The sequence below is a fragment of the Leptosomus discolor genome, chromosome 2, assembly GCF_034619465.1.
Source record: "Leptosomus discolor isolate bLepDis1 chromosome 2, bLepDis1.hap2, whole genome shotgun sequence".
NCBI lineage: Eukaryota > Metazoa > Chordata > Aves > Leptosomiformes > Leptosomidae > Leptosomus > Leptosomus discolor.
In genome coordinates, this window is record NC_141392.1 from 44228430 (window position 1) to 44248965 (window position 20536).

A 20536-nucleotide genomic window follows, 5' to 3' on the forward strand; every position below is an offset into this window, starting at 1 on the left:
CCTTCCTGCTGCAAGAAGGCAGGTGTCAGCTCCCTCAGCAAACAAGCTGGAGCCTGATCCTGGAGACTGTGCTTTCCCACTGAGACCCACAGGGAAAGATACACGATGTGCAAGGGGATTTTCCACCCCAGTCAAAGGCATGACCCCACATTTACCCCAGAGCTAGAAAGCTCATAATCTGTGGCTTCATTTTCCTGTCTTTTTCAACAGTTTGTATTTTACAGGAGAGCTCCTGATCTGCAGAACACTGTATGAAGACTGTGAAAAGCAAAACAGCCTGTTACCCCTCTGGGATACCCTTGATCTTGCAGGGTAAGGGGGCTCTGCATGTGTATTCAAATGGTGCATGTATACACACATATATACACATGCATACGTATATACCGATATACACACATATACATATGTACACAACCATAAGGAGACGTTTCCAACAGCCTTCATTGCTGGTTCACCACTCCTTCCAACTGAGTCATTACAGTTTCACCACAGTCTTCAATAAGAGTAGAGAATCCAGCAGCAGGACCTCAAAAATGCTACCCACAATATCCTGACACCTCCCTGGGTCTCAGTAACACAGTCATTCAGGGTCACAGTGCCCTGCGATATCCCTATCCACCCCGCCCCCCCCCAGTGTCTGGCTCGTTTTCCTGTAACTGTGCACTGGGGAAACTCTGTTAAATTTGGCTCTGTCAGTACCACACCTACACAACTAGAATAAAGAGCTTCAGTGGCTGGGCTCAGCCCTTTCTCAAAACTTAATGCTCTATGATGAGACAGAGAGAGAGACATTACTCTATAAGCTTAAGCCCTTGAGAGAGAGAAAAATGTACTTAACATTAGTTCACATTGTTACTAATTTTAGTGTCGTGTCTGAATTTCTTTTCAGATTGTTTCCCAGGAAGAGTGGCAAGAGCAGCAATGTGGTTTCAGCCTCTGAGGTGAAACTATTTGTTCAGAAGCCTGGCAAAGGGGATTCCTGTTTTGCTACCCTACTTTCTTCTGGATCGCTAGCAGTGAGAGCGCAGCTCCTCCGGCAGAGCACTGTTAGTGCAGTGAAGGTTCTGAAGAACCTCACTGATGCAGGTGTACAAAGCACCTCCAAGATGCACAGGGCTCTGGGTGACTGGGGACGCTGGCTTAGTTATCTCCTAGCTGGCTACTTTCCCAGTGCTGGAGAGCCAGTCAGTTTTGCCATGCCCATGCTGGGGCTACCCAAGAAGTACAGCCTGCTGAAATCTCACTACAGCGCCAAGGATTTACGAACTGAAGAGCTGCAGGGTGAGCTGACCGTGGGGGACACAGCTGGCTCTTTTGCCGAAGGTATCCCACAACAGAAACGGCAGTCCCTCCATTCACACAGAAAGACCAGTGGCACACAGTGGCAGAAAGCAGGTGATCCTGTCATCTAGCTGGAAACGTAGTGTTGGGTTAGAGTAAGCAGCTCTAGTCACTGCATGAGAGCATGGCAGAGGCATGAGATGTGTTGCGAAGACAGTAAGACAGCTATTAGGAGTCAGTCAGGCATACTGAGGATGATGGGGACATCAGCATGATTTGTATCGAGTCTAATGGAAAAATCAATTAATTCATTCTTTGAGAAGTGTAAGATAAAGTTCCATCAACAAATCTTATCTGATCAGTGCTGCTTGCATTTTTAATTGCCAGGAAAAGTGAGCGCACCAGAACATGGGAGCAGTTACAAACTGCGTCCCTGCAGAGGAGGGATTGACCAGGTAAGCATGCACTTAAACCAGGACATGTTTTTCGGCTGTCTGCATTTTATCAAGCCTGGAGGGACTGTGTTCAAAGCCTGGGGTGAGCTGAGTCTGTGTTAATGCACTTATCTGCAGGAGCAGGTTAGATCAGCCATGATAAACTTAATTAAGATGGGCTTGCATCTCACCTGCTGCTTCCCGTCCTGCAATATCCTTGGTGTGCCTGTTTGTGAGGATGATCTGCTCAGGCTTTACCTCTGAGAGAGAAGAGAGGCTCCTGAGGAGGTAAAAGCATCTGCTGGAAACCACATGAGGCATATGTCTCAGCCTTTTTGCAGATCTGACCCTGTAACAAGCCTTGCGCCTCAGGAAGGAGTGCCATTCAGCATCACTGAAAATCAGTACCAGCACCCCTAACTCCAGTCATTTGGTCAAATTAATTATTAAAGACACAGAAAATAACACTAGAAAGGAATCAGTGGGGTTTGCTGATTACTCTCTTTCAATTTGATTCATAAATGTTGCTGGAGAGCTGGGAGCCAATTTCAGGTAACTTACACTAGTCCAGATTCTCAACTTCACCAACCCCAGAGCTGTGCCGACATGAGATATTTTTGGTTTGAAAAGCATGTAAATGAATTGAGAGTTTGGCTCATGGGGTGAGGACTAGATAACATGATGACAGAAGGGCTTTATAAACATTTATTATTCAAAATGTCTTCTGCAAACGCTAATACGCCTAGGCAATTATCTCACTTTAGCTGCAGATGGGCAATTTTGATGCAATTATTATGCACCTTCAGTACTACAAAGCTTTCAGTGCCATTCCTTTTGAAAACGTCTGAATTAAACAGAATGACAAAACTAATGAACTATTGCATCTTTTTCCTGTCAGCTGCACAACATGTAGTAGGTGCCATCAGCACACTTCATGAGGAGAAGCCGCGTGGTCGTGGCGGTTAGCCCAAAGGCATGCAAACGCCAAGCTTCCTGCTAAAGGCAAACCCATCTGTATCCTTCAGTAGCTGAGTTACTTGAGGAATGATGATTTGCCATCGCACATTCAGATCATGATATTAGATTGATACCAAGACTTTATTTGTCATCTCTTTCTCAAATTTCCCTGATAAGATGCTCCTACATGTGTCTAAAATCTGTAGTTATTTACTGTTCTGCACTAGACAAAGGCTTTTTGGCTAATGAGAGCATAATAGTGGAAAGTGTCTGAAGCCACACTGACAAAGAGAACAGTTTGTTTTTAGCACAATTGCTATGGAGGAAACACACTTATCTCCAGTTTCTCAAAACTGCTTGTCTCTGGTTTCTTGCAGCAAACATATCCGAGAAGCCAGCTGTTATTTATTTTTTTAATCCTTAGAACAAAACAAAGTTCAAGAAATATAAAGCAGTGGACAACATTTTGCAACTTGCCAGCCAAAAGTAAGGTCCATAATTTACTATACATATAAATGGTACAATTTTCAAGAGGAATGTCCTCATTGTGACTTGTTTACCCAAAAATAAAGCCAATTCACTGCTTGCTTTTGAAAAGATCCCAGGAAAAAATCTTTAGCAGTTTGGTAAATTTTATTTGTAAATTAATTCTTGTTAAGAAACAAATCTGTTAACACATGAAATAACTGTTGCTGATATGCTTAAATCTTCCCTGGATACATCTGAGTGACTTGTTTGGACCTCTATTAACTTGGAGCCCAACCAAGCCCTGGAATATCCCCTGCTAAGAACCTGCAACCAGCCACAGGACTCAATGCATGAGCAATGCTATGGTAAGCATGCTGTCCATTGAAAGCATACAGGTTTTACTGATTTAGCTTAGCTCGTAGAAGAGCTACAAGAACCATCATTCACGTGAGTGTCACGCTTCAGCAGAGCACATGCAATCTGCTCCCACAACAGGCCACCTTTGGCCCACCATCTCTGATTACCAAGCATGCACTAACTGCTCTTTTGGGCTCTTCTTGTTCAGACTCCTGACAGCTCAGCTGCACACTGATAGAAACCACCTCCCTTGTTTCAAACACCTCACTCATTCTGTTTGAAGCCACCTAGCTCTTTCCTCACCTTCTCCAAACCACATGATTTAGCTGACCTTTATCATATCCCCCCACAGTAATCCCTTTTACATGATCAAGAGTCCAACTCTACTATAAAAAGCCATGTGGAACTTGGTAAGGCAGAAAGTAACGGCATTATGGGAATTACCTGGAGCTACAGAAGAGCACGGCTGTTTAAGTTGTTTGAAAAATAGATGAAATCGATAGAGCTCTTTGTTAAATGCCACAAGACTTTCCGAGGGTTGGCCTTAATTGCTAAAAATTTCATGAGCAAATGCAGGCCTGCAGGTACATTAATGGAAGGCAGCTGATCATTTGGCTGTATGTCACTGTATCCTCTTCCGGGATACTATTTTTCAACATTAAGCTTTTCTACTTCAGTACTCCAGAATCAAAAGACACTTTTAAATAAACTAATGTGGGTTAGTAGTGTGAATTTCAGCCTGGTCAAAGCCTGAGCTCCCCTCTGAAAGAAGGAAAGATGAAACACATCTAAATACTGAATAACTTGATATTTTTAATATTCACCGAGCCAGACACTTCTCTGATAGAAATCAGCATACTGTCAGGGGACTCAGTGGAGCTGTGTCAGCTAGGGTCCAGTGCTGACTGGATCCATCACATTTAATATAGAGAACTTCATGAAATACTGAAAATGCTAGGTGAAAATTTGTTTGATTATTAAAAAGAAGTTAAGCAAAACCACTTTATATTGGGTTAACACCATTTAAAAAAAATTCAAGGTTAATAAAAAATAAATCCTCAGAGTTTGAATCAACATGTTCATGCTTGACGACAGACAAATATCTAAGGTGGTTTTGGCACAAAGGGGCAAACAGCAGCAAACAGGTACCACTTATACCAATGCATTCTGGTACATGTAATTTTGGGGTATCTAGAGACAGCGCATTAGAAGATACAATAAAGTACACATAAATGTAAATGATAATACGCCTCATTCAGTGTCTGCAGATCACTAACCATTAACAAAATAAAAAAGTAGATATGATGTAGTTCTGTGATGAGCAGGTTGGACTAGAGACCTTCCCATGTCCTCAGCAGCCAGAATTACTCAATGTTTTTATGACCTGATGTTCAGGATATCATGGTGAGATGGTCTAACAAAAGTATCATTTGTTAGATGGTGAAAATATCAGACAGTATTACAGAGCTGTAGCTTCATTTTTATTCTAGCTACTATTAAGAGGTACTGAAAGTAGAGGTGCAATTCTCTCTATTTTCTAGTATGCTATTTAATAGGAGAACTTTTCATAGCTGAAGAATTATCTTTCTGTACTTGGAAGTCTGTATGTACTCCAGCTGAAAGCGTAAGTCAGGCCAGTGAAGAAAGCTGTATTTTCAATGCAGAAAAGGCAGGATACAATTTTCAGTTGGCTTCGTTTGCCTCTATAATAGATACATCAAAGAGAATTACGTTAAAACCCCCCAGTATTTTGGTGAAGCAAAACATTTTTTAGATGCAATGCAAGGGCAAATGCCAGATGACATAGAGGAACAGAGTCCTCCTGTAGTGAATGAGCCTGGGTTCATATCATCCAAGGGCACCCTTGTGTTAGCAATGTAATACACGAAGGCTACTTGTACTTGTAATGTACAATGTACTACACTACGTTCTATCACTGAAGGGACACTCACAATGACTTTATATCTCTGGGGTTTAACATTTGCGTCTGCTAAAGAGACAGGGGATGCCATCCTTTGTGTAAGGCTTCCAGAGGCCCATTCTGCTTGAGGAAGCCTGAACATTTCACTGAAGCAGTGGAAGGTTTTCAAAGATACGAAGGAAAAGTTGCAGCAGTATCTAAGTGCTTGTGAAATAAGCACCTTCAGTAAATGAGTAAACAGCCCCCCAGCCTCAAAGAGAAGGAACACGATCTATAAATATTAACAAACCACGAGCAACCGACACTAGCTCCACGTGGGGAAGCGCTCAGTTGGAGATACAGGGAACAGGGAACAGATGAGATGGCCACAGTGAACTTGGTTAGTGTAGGCTTGCTGAAGACAAGAGACTCAAATGATATGGCAACGACCACAAGGCCATAAAGTAAATGAGACTTTCCTTTAAACTCGCTGAGTTTTAGCCCTGATCCCAGGGACTGACAAACAGACCAAGAGGAGGGTTGTTTCTTTTCCACAGCTAGGCTGAAGAGGTCTTCACTAACCGCCACCCAAAGCAGGCAAACAAGGTAACAAAACCAGATTTTGTTTGTCTTCTCCATTTTGGACCAGATTCTCTGGCAGAAAGCTACCATTTGGAAAGGTGTTTTAGCACTGGAAAACACAGAAATGGTTGTACATGGATGTGTGAGTACATATATGAACCTGTCTGCCCATCAGCTCATATCTTACCATTGCTTCCCTCCAAATAACCCTATGGATGTTCACAGACAACATTACGTAGCTGCTTGACAGGATTTTTCAATTTACGACGCCCTGTTCATACAGCCATGTTGCTGAAAACCTTCACCTTAGGCTACTTCTCCCTTTTTACCAGCTATAGATTCAACTAACAAGCAAAGATGGCCAGCTCCCACAGACCCAGGCTGAACAGGATCTTCAGCCAGGTACTTGTGCATTTATATGAAGCTGCCTTTTCATACAAACACAAACAATCCTGAGAAATCTGGACACAGTCCATAACCACTAGGCAGCTGGACAAAAAGGTTTTTTCCACTTCTGTAGTACTGACAGCCTCCAACACTTCTCACTGTATCATCCGTCTTTATTGAGAACTGTTAATTATAGCTACAAAGTCTGTTGCCATACAGGCACTTTCCTTTTTTAAAGCAGCTTTAAAGGTAGCTGCCTTCAAGATATTTTGACACAGATCTGGGCTGAAAAAAAAGTGCAGAATGCCTTATTGCACCTTTTTGAGTTTTGTTGCTGTTGTAAACAACATGGGAGAACCTGTCTAGGATAGTCCTTGTTCAATGACTTTGTGCACTAGGTGTCAAGGTAATTGATATGACAACCAAGGTAAAACACCTTCTGCAAAAAGATCAGCTGTGAACTCTGTCTTCTTCCATGTTATGATGATTAGAAAAACAGCATATCCATGCTCACCTCAGCTTTCTGGTTCTTTACCCATGCAGCAAACCCTATCACATACTCTTCACGGTCCTTTTTTTCCTTTGCCAGCCATAAAATGCAGTTACTTTTCTGTTTGTGTGTGCAGGTCATGCCTGGAGGCAGGGAAGGGAGGAGATGACCCCTGAGGTCCCTTCAGCCTGACTTACTTTGGTCCCACAGTCTCAGTCAGTGCAGAGAGATCAGCATGGGTAGGATCAGTACAGTTGGATTTGCTCTTGAGGTCTCCTGAGAAAAGCCCTAGCAGCATGGAAGCTTGTCAGCTTGCTTTACTAACCAAAGGAAGAGCCAGTTAATAAAATGCAGTTTAACTACTGACCGGAGATTGTTCAGTGCTGCAAGACACGACATTTTTTCCAAGCAAAAGCCATTACATAAGCACATTGTTACATAGCACATGTCCTGTTTGCAGGTAACAATAACAATTACTTCTCTTTCTAGTCCTTGCCTCAAGCGCCGTTAGCTCATAGGAGGCATATAATGTAATTATTTTAGAGCATCTGTTCAAGCCACATAGAGAAGACAAAAGTAATGGAACAACAAGACAAAATCACAGGACACCACTTAATCCAATCATCCTTGAAATGATTTTGCAAACCAGGCTCAAGATTAAAGAACATGTATTTCTCCTGATCAGGCAGTACTCAATTTTTATTCTCAATTAGCATTCCACATAGGTCCAAAAGCCCAGAAGAGGTGATCCTCAATGGATGAAGGATCTTCAGATTAAGGGAAAGCTTTTCACGGGCCATGAATGTTAAGCTTTTTTCATAACATCATGATCTGGTGTTATGAAATACAAATGCAATTTCCAGGTATAAACTGGGAGGCTAAATTAGAACTGGTTTCCTAAAGAAGGACCCACGACCATGTGCTCACAGAAGCTAAGACACAAGCTCTCAAAGGCAGCGTTAGCTACCTGAATAGAACAAATTAGCAAACTAGTCAAGCAGAATTTTAAAGGAATTTTCTTAAAGGTGTTTCCAGGAGATGTAAAAGCTGGGGTAGGTTTAGAAAGGGAGGTGAGCATATAAATGCCACCTTATTTTCCCGAGACCACCAGGCAGGCTTGGCATTGTGAGAGCTACCTCCAGAGAAGTTAGGACTTAGGCATTAATTTGGGGGCATTCTGCCAGCCACTCACATGATCAGTCCAATCTAGGTACCAAACTTCCATAGCATGCATTTGAAGAACAGAAAAACTACCACCTGGAACAGAGGTCCAGGAGTAGTTTTTTAAGGTTTTCAATGGAAAACATCAAAAGGAGTGCCACCTCCAGTCTGGTTAGGCACTTGACTCCAGGATGGTGAAGGGCTCCCACTGACGCCTAGTTTGGCCAACAGACTTTCTCCTCAGCCTTTCCTGCTGTTTACCTTACATGCCTCATGTTTGTGTCTCCTCTATAGGTGTTTGCTCTCCCTGTGCATTTTGGGAGGAAACTGGGCATTCAGCTCCAAGCCAGCAATGCTAGAATATGCAGTGCAGCACTGAGGAGCTAGCTGTGGGAAATTTCCTTGCTAATATAACTCCTGGTACTGTCTTCAGTGTGTAGAGAAGACTTATGTGAACAGGAGGCGACTCTAGAAAAAATCTGGAGATGGAGGACTACCTGTTTTCTCAAGAACAGGCAGCCTGTAGAGCACACTTTTGACAGCTGGATGATAAATTTTTGTTTCAGGAGCCACAAAGAGCAAGAAAACGTGACATTGATCACCTAACAAAACAAGGAAGCAGCTGAAATGATGACTTACGTGATCATCTGGCAATAATGCATCGGAGCTGTATTACACCAAGGCAGCAGCAAGAAGCCACCTCCAGGACTCCCGTGGGGTGATGCACCCCTATCCCACACCCCATGGGGACACATTTTTCTTTTCAAAAGGAAAGAGACAGCAGCTACCACAGGTTTCATCACAAAGAAGTAATTACTTAACTTTGAGAAACAGAAGATAACAACAGCATCACCCTGAGCTCTGTCGCTTGGGCTTCAGCTGAGCTAAGCCCAAATGAATGCTCCATGATCGAGCTTGATGCTGCACACACAGCAGGTTGGACATCAGACAGATGCCAACCAGCACTGCCCCTACCACAAACACCATGCTGTTCCAGGTGGAGGCTTCACTACTACTGCTACTTGCTAATACTGCAACTTGGCCTTGTCTTCTGCTAGAACTCCTGGAAGAAAAGTGCAGATTCAGTGAAAACAGTCTGGGAAGTGATACAGTGGCCCGGCAATACATATCACCAACAACAGTTCAGACATCTGCAGGAGAGATATAGATGACCATGAGTATGATAAAACCTCTTGCATAAGATATGCATCTTTTAATTAATTGCTTTGACACCAAGTGCAAAGGTAAGTCCTGACAGACTGCTGTAGAGATCAAACTGATTTAATTTGGAATTACTCCTGGCTTGTATCTTTCTAACTCGGGTAAGAATCAGATGCTATATCTTTTAATTTCAAGGGTTCTTTTTGTTCTTTGGTTGTTGTTTTTTTTTTCCCCATAAGATAATGGGAACTTTAATTGTAAAGTGATTTTATTTTGAGGAACACGAAGTAAATAGGTATTATTTTAAGGCTAATGTACTGAAGTAGACAAATAGAGTTCATAAACCGAAGTTTTTTGAAAGAAAACATGCTTCATTGGGTGACATTTGCTAAAAACACTTGCATTCATCATGTCTTGATGCCTTCGTAGCTTATTTATGACTCTGTTAATGCTGTCTGCTCTGGTGGTGAAGCTCCCACCTAAGTAGTAATATAAATCAGTAGGATGCCAAAAGTCAACCACACTGCAACATTTTAGTGCTGCTGGGTAAAAGAGGGTCATGAATACAAAATACTGAAAATCAATAGTAAAAAAGCATCCAGTCAGGCCAAATCAGGTTCTGACCTTCTTCCCCCTTAGAGTTTCATCATGGCCAGGCAGTTAGCTACCAGTGCTGCATGGCCAGGTTCTCTGCTTGCTGCAGAAGAGGAGGGCAGTGTCCATGCTGCAGTGAGTTGCACTTTTGTAAGAGTCAGGATCAAACTGATAGATCCAACTCCTGGAATTACTGGGGATGCTGGGCTAGTGCCTTGTCTTCTCCATGCCAGCAGAAATACATGTGAGACACATTTAGAAACCTGCCCACATTCTCCTGGACATCATGTGATGCTATGGCACTGATAATTTCTGGCCACTGAAGAGCTAAGTCTTGATTCTGAGCACATATGCATATAAATCAAAAGTGACTCTTGTGAAGTTAATATGTTGGTAAATCAGAGTAAGTGAAATCCTCTACCATTGTTGCCCCCAGTGTTTTCATTCTTTTTCAAAGAAATAACTATACTTTGGTGTTACCTGCAACTTTTTTCTTTCTTTTCAAAGAAAAATCTTCAAACTTTGAAAGATTAGTGGCAGCAAATGCAATGATTCTTTCATTCACCCAACACATCAGGTGCATTCAAGGTTGGAGAAGAGATTTAGTTTTAGCTTCTGGTGTTTTCTTTAGCCCTAATGCTTTATGAAATAAAAATCAAGATCTAAATGATAAACAAATAAATAAATAATCACACAAACCATTCTGGAAAGTCCTGCCCTTTCCTTTTCAAAAAAATGTTAGATAAGACTGTACCATCAAAATAAACATGCTTTTTGAGGTATTCTCCTCCTAAAATGTGAACACGACCCTTTGTTACTCCCTAGTTGGCATACACAGAATAAATCTTTATAAAAGGTGTGTTTTGTCCTGCCTAGAGATACAGGAAGCTAAGCAATATCTTACAGAGATTTTAATTTAATCTTCCATGTAGCCAGGGAGCTTTAAGCTCTATTGCTTTTAATTTATGTTACCTCATAAATTAATAATGTAGGTATGATGGAGGGCAGCTCATCAGATTAAATGTGTCATTTTATAAAGCAGTTTTGAAACAAAAAGTACGAAGCCAAAATGAAATACTCTTAAATGATCCATTAGGTGCATAAGTCATTACATGCGTTATTTCTGGATTGGACAATGGTTGAAATGAATGATAATTCAGTTACTGTAATTTTATTTTAAGCTAGTGAGCACTTGCACTAGAAGTAAAAGAACAGCGCTCTACGGCCTGCCAGAGCTCTCTGCGTCACTCCTCATGCACACAGTCCTGTGACAAGGGTGTGTGGCACCCTTGGTAGTGACAGTGGGACAAGTTCTCTATGAGCAGTCTACACTTGGGCACAGCTCTGGCATTTCACAGAATCACAGAATGTTAGGGGTTGGAAGGGACCTCGAAAAATCATCTAGTCCAGCCCCGCCGCCAGAGCAGGACCACCAAGAGTAGATCACACAGGAACACGTCCAGGCGGGTTTTGAATGTCTCCAGGGAAGGAGACTCTACAACCTCAATGGGCAGCCTGTTCCAGTGCTCTGTCACCCTCACAGTAAAAAGGTTTTTCCTTATGTTAACGTGGAACCTCCTGTGCTCCAGCTTGCACCTGTTGCCCCTTGTCCTGTCATTGGTCATCACTGAGAAGAGCCCGGCTCCATCCTCCTGACACTTGCCCTTTACATTGATGAGGTCACCCCTCAGCCTCCTCTTCTCCAAGCTAAAGAGACCCAGCTGCCTCAGCCTTTCATCATAAGGGAGATGTTCCACCCCCTGAAACACCTTTGTGGCTCTGCTCTGGACTCTCCCAAACAGTTCCCTGTCCTTCTTGAACTGAGGAGCCCAGAACTGGACACAATATTCCAGATGTGGTCTCACCAGGGCAGAGTAGAGGGGGAGGAGAACCTCTCTCGATCTACTGATCACACCCCTTCTAATACATCCCAGGATGCCATTGACCTTCTTGCCCACGAGGGCACCTTGCTGGCTCATGGTCATCCTGCTGCCCACCAGGACCCCCAGGTCCCTTTCCCCTACACTACTGTCTAACAGCTCAGTCCCCAACCTGTACTGGTACATGGGGTTGTTCTTTCCCAGATGCAAGACTCTACACTTGCCCTTGCTGTATTTTATTCAATTTCTCCCCACTCAGGGGGGGGAGAGTCCAGGTCCCTCTGAATGGCAGCACAGCCTTCTGGTGTGTCAGCCACTCCTCCCAGTTTTGTGTCATCAGCAAACCTGCTGACAGTGCACTCTGTTCCCTCGTCCAGGTCATTGATGAATATATTGAATAGTACTGGTCCCAGTACTGACCCCTGAGGGACTCAACTAGATACAGGCCTCCAACTAGACTCTGTCCCATTGACCACAACTCTCTGACTTCTTTCCTTCAACCAATTCACAATTCACCTCACTACCCAATCATCCAGACCACACTTCCTCAGTTTAGCTGCGAGGATGCTGAGGGAGACAGTGTCAAATGCTTTACTGAAATCAAGATAAATCACATCCACTGCACTACCATCATCTATCCACCTAGTTATGTCTTCAAAAAAGACTGTCAGGTTGGTCAAACATGATTTCCCCTTGGTAAAGCCATACTGACTGCTCCTAATGACCCTCTTATCCTTGATATGCCTAGAGACAGCACAAAGGATAAGTTGTTCCATCACTTTTCCAGGGATGAAGGCAAGGCTGACCAGTCTGTAGTTACCCAGGTCCTCCTTCTTGCCCTTTTTGAAGACTGGAGTGACATTTGCTTTCCTCCAGTCCTCAGGCACCTCACCTGTTCCACACAACTTACCAAAGATGATGGAGAGTGATCTAGCAATGACTTCCGCCAGCAACCTCAGCACCTGTGGGTGCATCCCGTCAGGGCCCATGGATTTATGTATGTCCAGTTTGCTTAATTGATCCCTAACCCAGTCCTCACCAACCGAGTCAAACGCCTCCTTATCCTGACTTCCTCTGGGGCCTCAGGGGTCTGGGACTTCTGGGGGCACTCTCCAGCAGTACAGACAGAGGCAAAGGCAGCATTCAGTAACTGCCTTCTTTGTATCCTCTGTAACTAGGGCACCCGCCTCATTCAACAGCGGGCCTACATTGCCTCTGGTGTTAGCTTTGTCTGCAATGTATTTGAAGGAGCCCTTTCTGTTGTCCTTGACCTCCCTTGCAGGGCTTAATTCCAAGGAGGCCTTAGCTTTCCTAATTGCCTCCCTACATCCTCTGACAACAGTCTTATAGTCCTCCCAAGTGACCATCCCCTCCTTCCAAGATCTATAGACTCTCTTCTTCCACTTAAGTTTGCCCATCAGTTCCCTGTTTAACCATATGGGTCTCCTGGCTCCCTTTCTTGATTTCCTACCCACTGGGATGCTCCGATCTTGAGCTTGGAAAAAGTGGTCCTTGAATATAAACCAACTATGTTGGGCCCCTTTACCTTCTAGTACCCTGTCCCCATAGGATTTCCCCTAACAATTGCTTGAAAAGGCCAAAGTCAGCATTGCTGAAGTCCTGCTTGGTATTCTGTTCCTACCGCACAAGGTCCTGAACTCCACCATCTCATGATCACTGCAGCCAAGGCTGCCCTCAACCTTCACTGCTTCAACCAGACCCTGCTTATTAGTGAGTATAAGATCTAGCAGTGCTCCTCTCCTAGTTGGCTCATCCACTATTTGCATCAAGAAATTATCATCAATGCACTGGAGGAACCTCCTGGACCGTGAATGGCTAGCTGTGTAGACTTTCCAGCAAATATCTGGGCAGTTAAGATCTGCGATGAGTACCAGGGCCTGTGATTGCGAGGCTGCTGTCAGCTGCCTGTAGAAGGCCTCATCAACTTCCTCATCCTGATCAGGTGGCCTGTAATAGACACCCACAACAGTATCTCAAATGCTAGCCTGCCCCATAATCCTCATCCACAAAATCAACTCGCTCCTCATCACCCCTGGACAGAACTCAATACATTCGAGTTGCTCTCTCACGTAAAGAGCAACTCCACCTCCTCGCCTTGTTGGCCTGTCTTTCCTGAAAAGGACATAGCCATCCATTTGATGGAGATGCACAGGGAGCCTACAGCAGTTTGGATGTGAATGCATGAGTTTTGGTTTGCTCTGAAGAGTGACTCTCTCCACATGTTGTGGACACAACTCATTGTCTACTTCAGCTTAAATAGAAAGTTCCTTACCATGCCATATGGGTTAATGAGAAATTCTTAATACTTTACACTATGGCCTAATACTCAAAATCTTGTAAAGAAACTGAATAAACCTGCTCTTAAATTTAATGTGCTACTATAAAATTTTGGTGGCAAATTTATTACAATTGTATGTGCTATAAAATGGGAAAAAAAAGTCTGTGCACCTTTAAACTGGTTTGTGTCCACAACATTTATGCTCTTCTGTGAGACTACAAAACATACAAATTCATGTATTTACAACATAGTATATGTAGATACTGGTACAATACAGTAGGAATTTAAAACCATAACAAAACATATAATATGTATAGGAGGGGCTAGACACCTAGTCACAGTTGCTACGTTTTATGATCACTCTTTTGTATATTTTTCCTAATGGTTGCTTTTCTTCACATGCTTTTTAGCTGTATAGCGAGGTACTCCAAAGCACACCTGCTGGCTCAGGCCCCACAAAGCCATGCACCGAGGAAGCAAGGGGTGGTGTGAAGGCACTGCCTGTGCCGTGGTGAGGGGAGGCCGAGCTGCCCAGCCCTGCTGAGGAGGAGGCAGCTGTGCAGGTGTCCTGGGGGAGCTTTGCTGCCAAAAAGCATTAGGTCCCTGTGGATTTTAGCAACCTGTGTAGGCAGGATCTGAGAACCCCTTCCTCTACTACCTCACTGCTCAAGTCACTTAGACGTCCTATTTCCACCTTCAGCCACCACCACCTTTTAATTTATCTTGTTGCAAATTCCTGCTAGACAGCTCAGATAATATATAAAATATAGATGATGCTGAAGGATAAAAGAACTAGAAAGGGATTATGCAAGTTTCTTATTAATTCCATGTCTGAATTGTCTTATTTTAACTATTCAGAAGTCCATGAAATGGCTCCCTAACATGCCCAGCTATGCCTGACATACAAACTTTCCTGAAGATGGTAATGCTTCATATAGAGCTGCAAAGTCTCTGTATATGTGTTTCTCTCTCTATATACATATATTTAAATATGCAAAAAGGGGGAATAATTAAGATGCTGGAATGCAATGCTTGGGTTTTCTTACATACATGCATGTGACATCTCAGACGTAACAGAGCAAACAGATGAACAGTAATTCTTTTCACAGTAATTCTTAGTGCAGCACCACTGAAAGGTCTCAGTTTAGATAGTGGACATGCTGAGGCAGACATTATGTAAACACATCATAAGGGACAGTCCTCCCTCCTCCCCAAAGGACTGTCTCAGCCAAATGAACAGAGAGCACAAGGAAATCAGAGGTCTGTAATGACTAGCTCAAAGCCACAAAACAAATCTGCAGCAAAGCTAGGAACCAAAGCTGTATCTCCAAATGCCCAAGTCTACCCTGACACCAAGAAAAAAGTCTGTAAATTAACCCTATTCAATCTGCTGGTCAGACACACAAATGCACGTTCTTTACTAAGCCTGCTGCAAGCTTACTTGTAATGATGTCCCCCTGCATCCCAAACAGGCTGCGGGGCTTGCACCTGCTCTTCAACTCAGCCCTCATTTAATTAAATGGAAGACAAAACTACCAGCCATAACAATTAACTGTAGCAAAAAGAGTATAATGCTCTGGTTTTAACTGCAGGGATCTGGTGAACTACAGCTGCTCACGCCAGAATTCAGCAGTATTTAAAACATTATCTGAGAGCAGCTGGAAAGAAAAATACTTAAAAACCAAAGAAACAAAAAGGTAGTTGTTTTGCGCTAGCATTCGTTACTGGTTTTAGATTAAACTGTTGCTTTCTTTAACCTCCATACTTCTCTCTGAAGCAACCATATTTGCTGTGGAGTAAACAACAAACACAAACTGAAGAATGAAGTGCAGGAAATATGGCATCTTCTGAAAATGCCTTTTAAACTTCTGGATATTGCTCTAGGACCTGCAGTGAACAGTGAAATTCCTTTATCTGCAGCCCCTGAATGATTTAGAAGATGAAGAAACTGTAACAAATCTTAAGCAACAAAATTTCAGCCTTTATAATCTTAACCCTAGTCATCTGTGGTACAGCATTTCCCAAGTACTCTGGTTTCTTAGATTTTTTCTGTAGTGAGTTTCCACCTTGCTGCTGCACAGCTGGAAGCTGAGAAACGTGTACTTCTTACTGCTTACTTTCTGAGCTACTTCATTAAAAGGCTGAGAGCCCCACTGTGTAACAGAAGGGGAAAATGTTGTTCACATCCTTCCATGTATCAGGGAAGCTCTCTGACACAGGACATCTTGACGGCTGAGTCATCCCATCTGTCCCAGACATTTCTCAGACCAAAATGAGATGAGATGTAGGAGTGCTCACCATGAGACAGTCTTTCAAGGAGCCAGAGCATCCTCAGCCCCTCACAGAGGACGGGCACTCAGGGTTTTCCATGAGCGCTTCTGGCTTTGTGGATTTGGCTTGCTGTTAAGACAAGGTGCGCTGAAGACAAAGTTCTGCCTTTGGTTATGACTGCGCTTCCTCTCGGAAATAAACACAACAGCTCCAGTTTAACTGAGATCAGAGCTTGGCCTTTGATGTCAGGGGCATAATGCCAGGAAAATACTGCAATACTTTTTACTTGGCTATTCAAGGCACTGCACTAGTCCTGAGTTTGGAAAAGAAAAGCTTACTTAGCTTACTTAGAGATTGCCATAAAAGTCAGCTGTGGGTAGAGGAAGAAGATACTAATACAAAAATGATGTTCACAGAGGTTTGAATAGAAAACTCTTGAGGAGTGATTGCAGAAAACATGGACTTCCATTACATGTATGTATTGAAAATAAACCTTGATTTCCTACTGTTAGAGTGAAATTGTATTAAGAATAATAACAATAGCACCTAGCACAGGACACACAATGAATTCAGAACATCCTTTAACAAACCTGGAGAGGAAAGCAAATGAAAGTTTGATTTAACTGACTGATTTGAATAAAATGTCTGCTAGACATACAGCAGCAAGCAAGAGCCACAGGAGAAAAAAACAAACACTCCCATACCTGTATCTTTGCTTTGGAGACTGCTTTTCAGCTGACTTAAAAACATGTCCAAGATAATACAAAGGAAAGAATAAAAAGTTCCAGTTTGTTGCAAACCACGTTAGAGTGAAGGGTGCATCGAATTTCTTAAAGGTCAGTTTTGCTAGCTGGGTTGAACCTGACCAAGAGGAGCAGACACCCAGGACCACAGCCACACCCCAGAAAATCTTCTTGAGTTGCGTCACGGAGCATTTCCAGCAACAGCGGTTCACCCTTCCACCACCTTCCGCCCCGGCTTGCATCTGTGCTTCGGCCGGGGCTGGAGACTCCCGGGAGCGCTCATCCCCTGGGGAGAAGAAAACACAAGGCTTACTAAGGAAATCCACCCTGCATTTTAGTTTTCAAATCCTGGGCCCTTCTGAAGTTACATGGTGCTTTACTAGCAAAAGAACCCACCAGATCTGGCCACAAAATGTCCTTTGTTTTTAGATCATTGCAAAGCCTCTGGTTCAACTGAGGCATAATTAAAATGCAAATAATAACTATCACCTCTAGATTTAGAAGCCACCAAGTAAAATGGAAATGAAAATTACATGTTGCTCTGATGTACGTAAGAGGGCTTAACACATCACTTAAACTGATGCTGTTAGGACATGTAAATGAAAGAAAAATATGGCATTGAGATTAATAAAGCAGCAAAGGGGCTTACAACAACACTTGGAATGGTTGTCTTGGAAAATGCAGAATCAGGCAGCTTATGGAATACGGTGTTTCTTAAAAGAGAGGGGGGACAATGTATTTAATCTTGCAGTTAAGCACAATCACTGCAACATAAGTAGCAGGATTAATACTGAACTTAGATCACCAGGCATTTCAGTGATCCCTAGCAAAACAGCTCTCTTGAGGCTGTAGCCAGATGGCAAAAATTAGACCAACCCACAGGCTGCCCTGAAGAGCATCTCAAACTAGGCAGCCCTAACTTTTTTTAGCTCATGTCCTGCACCAAATGAGACTGGACTGGAACTTTGCCCTGGTATAACTGAGCCTGGCATGCTGCTGGAAATTTCTCTCCTAAAACACCTTGCCCCTTACACCCTTTAACATAAATTGTTAGAGCCCTGATATCATACTGCTATTGGCAAATACTGGATCCAGCTTGTGAATGAATGAGTAAAATGAGGTTAGGTAGTTGAGCTCCTATGGAGATCAAAACGTGCTGGCAGACCTCAGCAGCAGGCCACTGCCTTTAGGGCTTTCACCTGCCTTCCTCAAGTTCACCCTGTTTAATATCCACTACAGCCATCAGTCACCCTCACGCAACACTCGGCGGTGATTTCTGTTAAAGGCTGACTTCAGTTTAGTTGGTGCATTCACCTGAAGGAGGATGAAATAGTGATTCATGTTGAAAGTCAGGAACCTACAACTTCAAAAGTGTCCAGAGGTTACTGCATCCATTGAAAGGTGAAGAGAGAAATATAAGTACAGCCAGGACAATGAGAGACTGTATTATTGCCAAACATTTATGTATGTTCAAGACAGAGTAAGAGAGATCTGGACACAAAAAATCCTTTCTTATCCTGGTAAGAATCAGTATTTGGAATGGAAAATCTCTTAAAGCCTTCTATTTCAGGTTAACCAACTTTTGTATTTACATGAGTGAATACATTAGTAAAGAAAAGGTTTGCTCCAATGGAGAGAACTATTTAATGATTTTTTTTTTTACAGATAAGAAATGCATGATCTGAGTGAAAAGGAGCATTAGTTTGCCTAGTAAAGCTGTATTTTGTAACAGGAAAAACTGTGGCCTCTGTTTGATATCTTGAAATTGAAAAAAGAGTATACAGCAGCAAAGGTATAAACATCTAGTGGTTCTGAGTGGCTTTAAGAGAGATGGGGATGTTGCTGATCTCTCCACTTATTTCAGTTTTCAATAGAAGATTGTGTGGGCAGCTTCCCACATAACAGGAGATGCACCAGCAGGCCAATGAATTATCCAAAGTTAACATGGCTTTGTATTAAATATGTAATGGAAAGGTTATTACAAGCTACCTGCTAAATGGTAGATGAAGCTAGAATTCAGAAAAGGCTGCCCGTGAACCCTTATAACATTCAAGATAATTTAAATACATTTTCTTTGTAATAGATTGCTTGTAACTAATGCTTCTTGTCTCACTCGCTGCACAGACCAGTCAGGTTTCAGTTTACTGATCAATGGTATGTTCATTTGTTTTAACTTCACCATGCAATGGGCAGCTGCCAGCGTTCTCTTTGCTGTCCACCACACAAGTCCCACAATCATCACTGAATTTTTCATTTTCTCTCAAGCTTTTCTACCAGATATTGTCACTGTAACACCAAAAGCTTTACATACCCTAACGAGTCTCAGCATCCTTCCCATGGGCCACAGGCAGAGCTGGGCACAGAAAAAATGAATCCAGGCAGCAAGGGTACCAAGCAAGAGCTTGGGAAGGGTTTTTGACACTGTGTTAATGCAGAGAAGAGTTTTCCTCCACTCATGGTTTGCATCTTTGCAACTCCTTGGAGAGGTAGGCAAAAATGTTCCTCCTTCTAGAAGATAGCTAGCAGGATACCTGCAGTCCCAGTCTTCTCTGCAGTTATTCCCCCAGGAAGCAGGAAACCAGGATTTAAACCCCTCCTGCTGAAGATATTTAACACAAGGGAACATTCCTTAAGCCACTAGGGTATATGATATCCCAAGATGAGTAGGTGCTCTAAACCACAACACTGAAGCTGTGTTATTTTTTCTAAAATAAGAATTGATCACTGAGACAGCAAGATAACATGTCTGGCCCTCTGGCCCAGTAGTCTTGGCAATCACTGAAAAGGGGGAAGAGCACAACGATACCATCTGATGCACCAGACACTCAACATAAAATAATGCAATGTTTGGTCAATACCCCACATCGGACACTGGTGAGGATCTTCTCCCCACCAAGAGCAGAAGCCATCCACCCTGCTCCCAATTGCACTATGCATGAGTCAGCAGCTCATTTGGACAGCTTGCAGGAATATCGCTGCCTTTTAACTCCATTCCATGGCAATCATTTCCTATGAGCTAAACTTTACCGATGTTTTCTCTGCTCCATAGGCAAAATGCTTTGTCCACGTACATTGAATTTTGTGTTAAATACACCGGCAGAAACATTAACTTTCAGCAGAAACAGTACTGCATGTTATCACTTCTAAAGTGATCTTGTGGCTTGAGGCTTACATTTCTAGGGGTGCTTATTCTTTGGATGCCTTTACATGCTGGATGGAGTAAAAACTTACCCTAGGTGTGATGGGTTTCAAGATGAAACAAAGGCATGTAGTGACAGGGCAAGGGGTAATGGCTTTAAACTGAAAAAGAGTAAATTTAGATTAGATGTAAAGAAGTTCTTTACTGTGAGGGTGGTGAAACACTGGACCAGGTTGTCCAGAGAAGCTGTGGCTGCTCCCTCCCTGGCACTGTTCGAGGCCAGGTTGGATGGAGCCTTGAGCAACCTGGTCTGGTGGAAGGTGTCCCTGCCATGGCAGGTGGGTTGGAACTAGATGATCTTTAAGGTCCCTTCCAACCCAAACCATTCTAGGATTCTATGCTGGGTCCCATATTTTGGGGTAAAAATCACTG

At 43.0% G+C, this 20536-nt stretch overlaps 1 protein-coding gene across 2 annotated transcripts in view; it reads right to left on the reverse strand.

Annotated features, from left to right (window-relative positions):
• Positions 1 to 20536, reverse strand: part of SLC35F3 (solute carrier family 35 member F3) — a 182286-nt gene that overhangs the window by 35590 nt on the left and 126160 nt on the right. For both annotated transcript variants that reach the window (XM_086460988.1, XM_086460989.1), the window contains one exon: positions 16927 to 17251. In XM_086460988.1, the coding sequence (XP_086317114.1) occupies positions 16927 to 17251 (325 nt within the window). The remainder of the gene's footprint in view (positions 1 to 16926; positions 17252 to 20536) is intronic.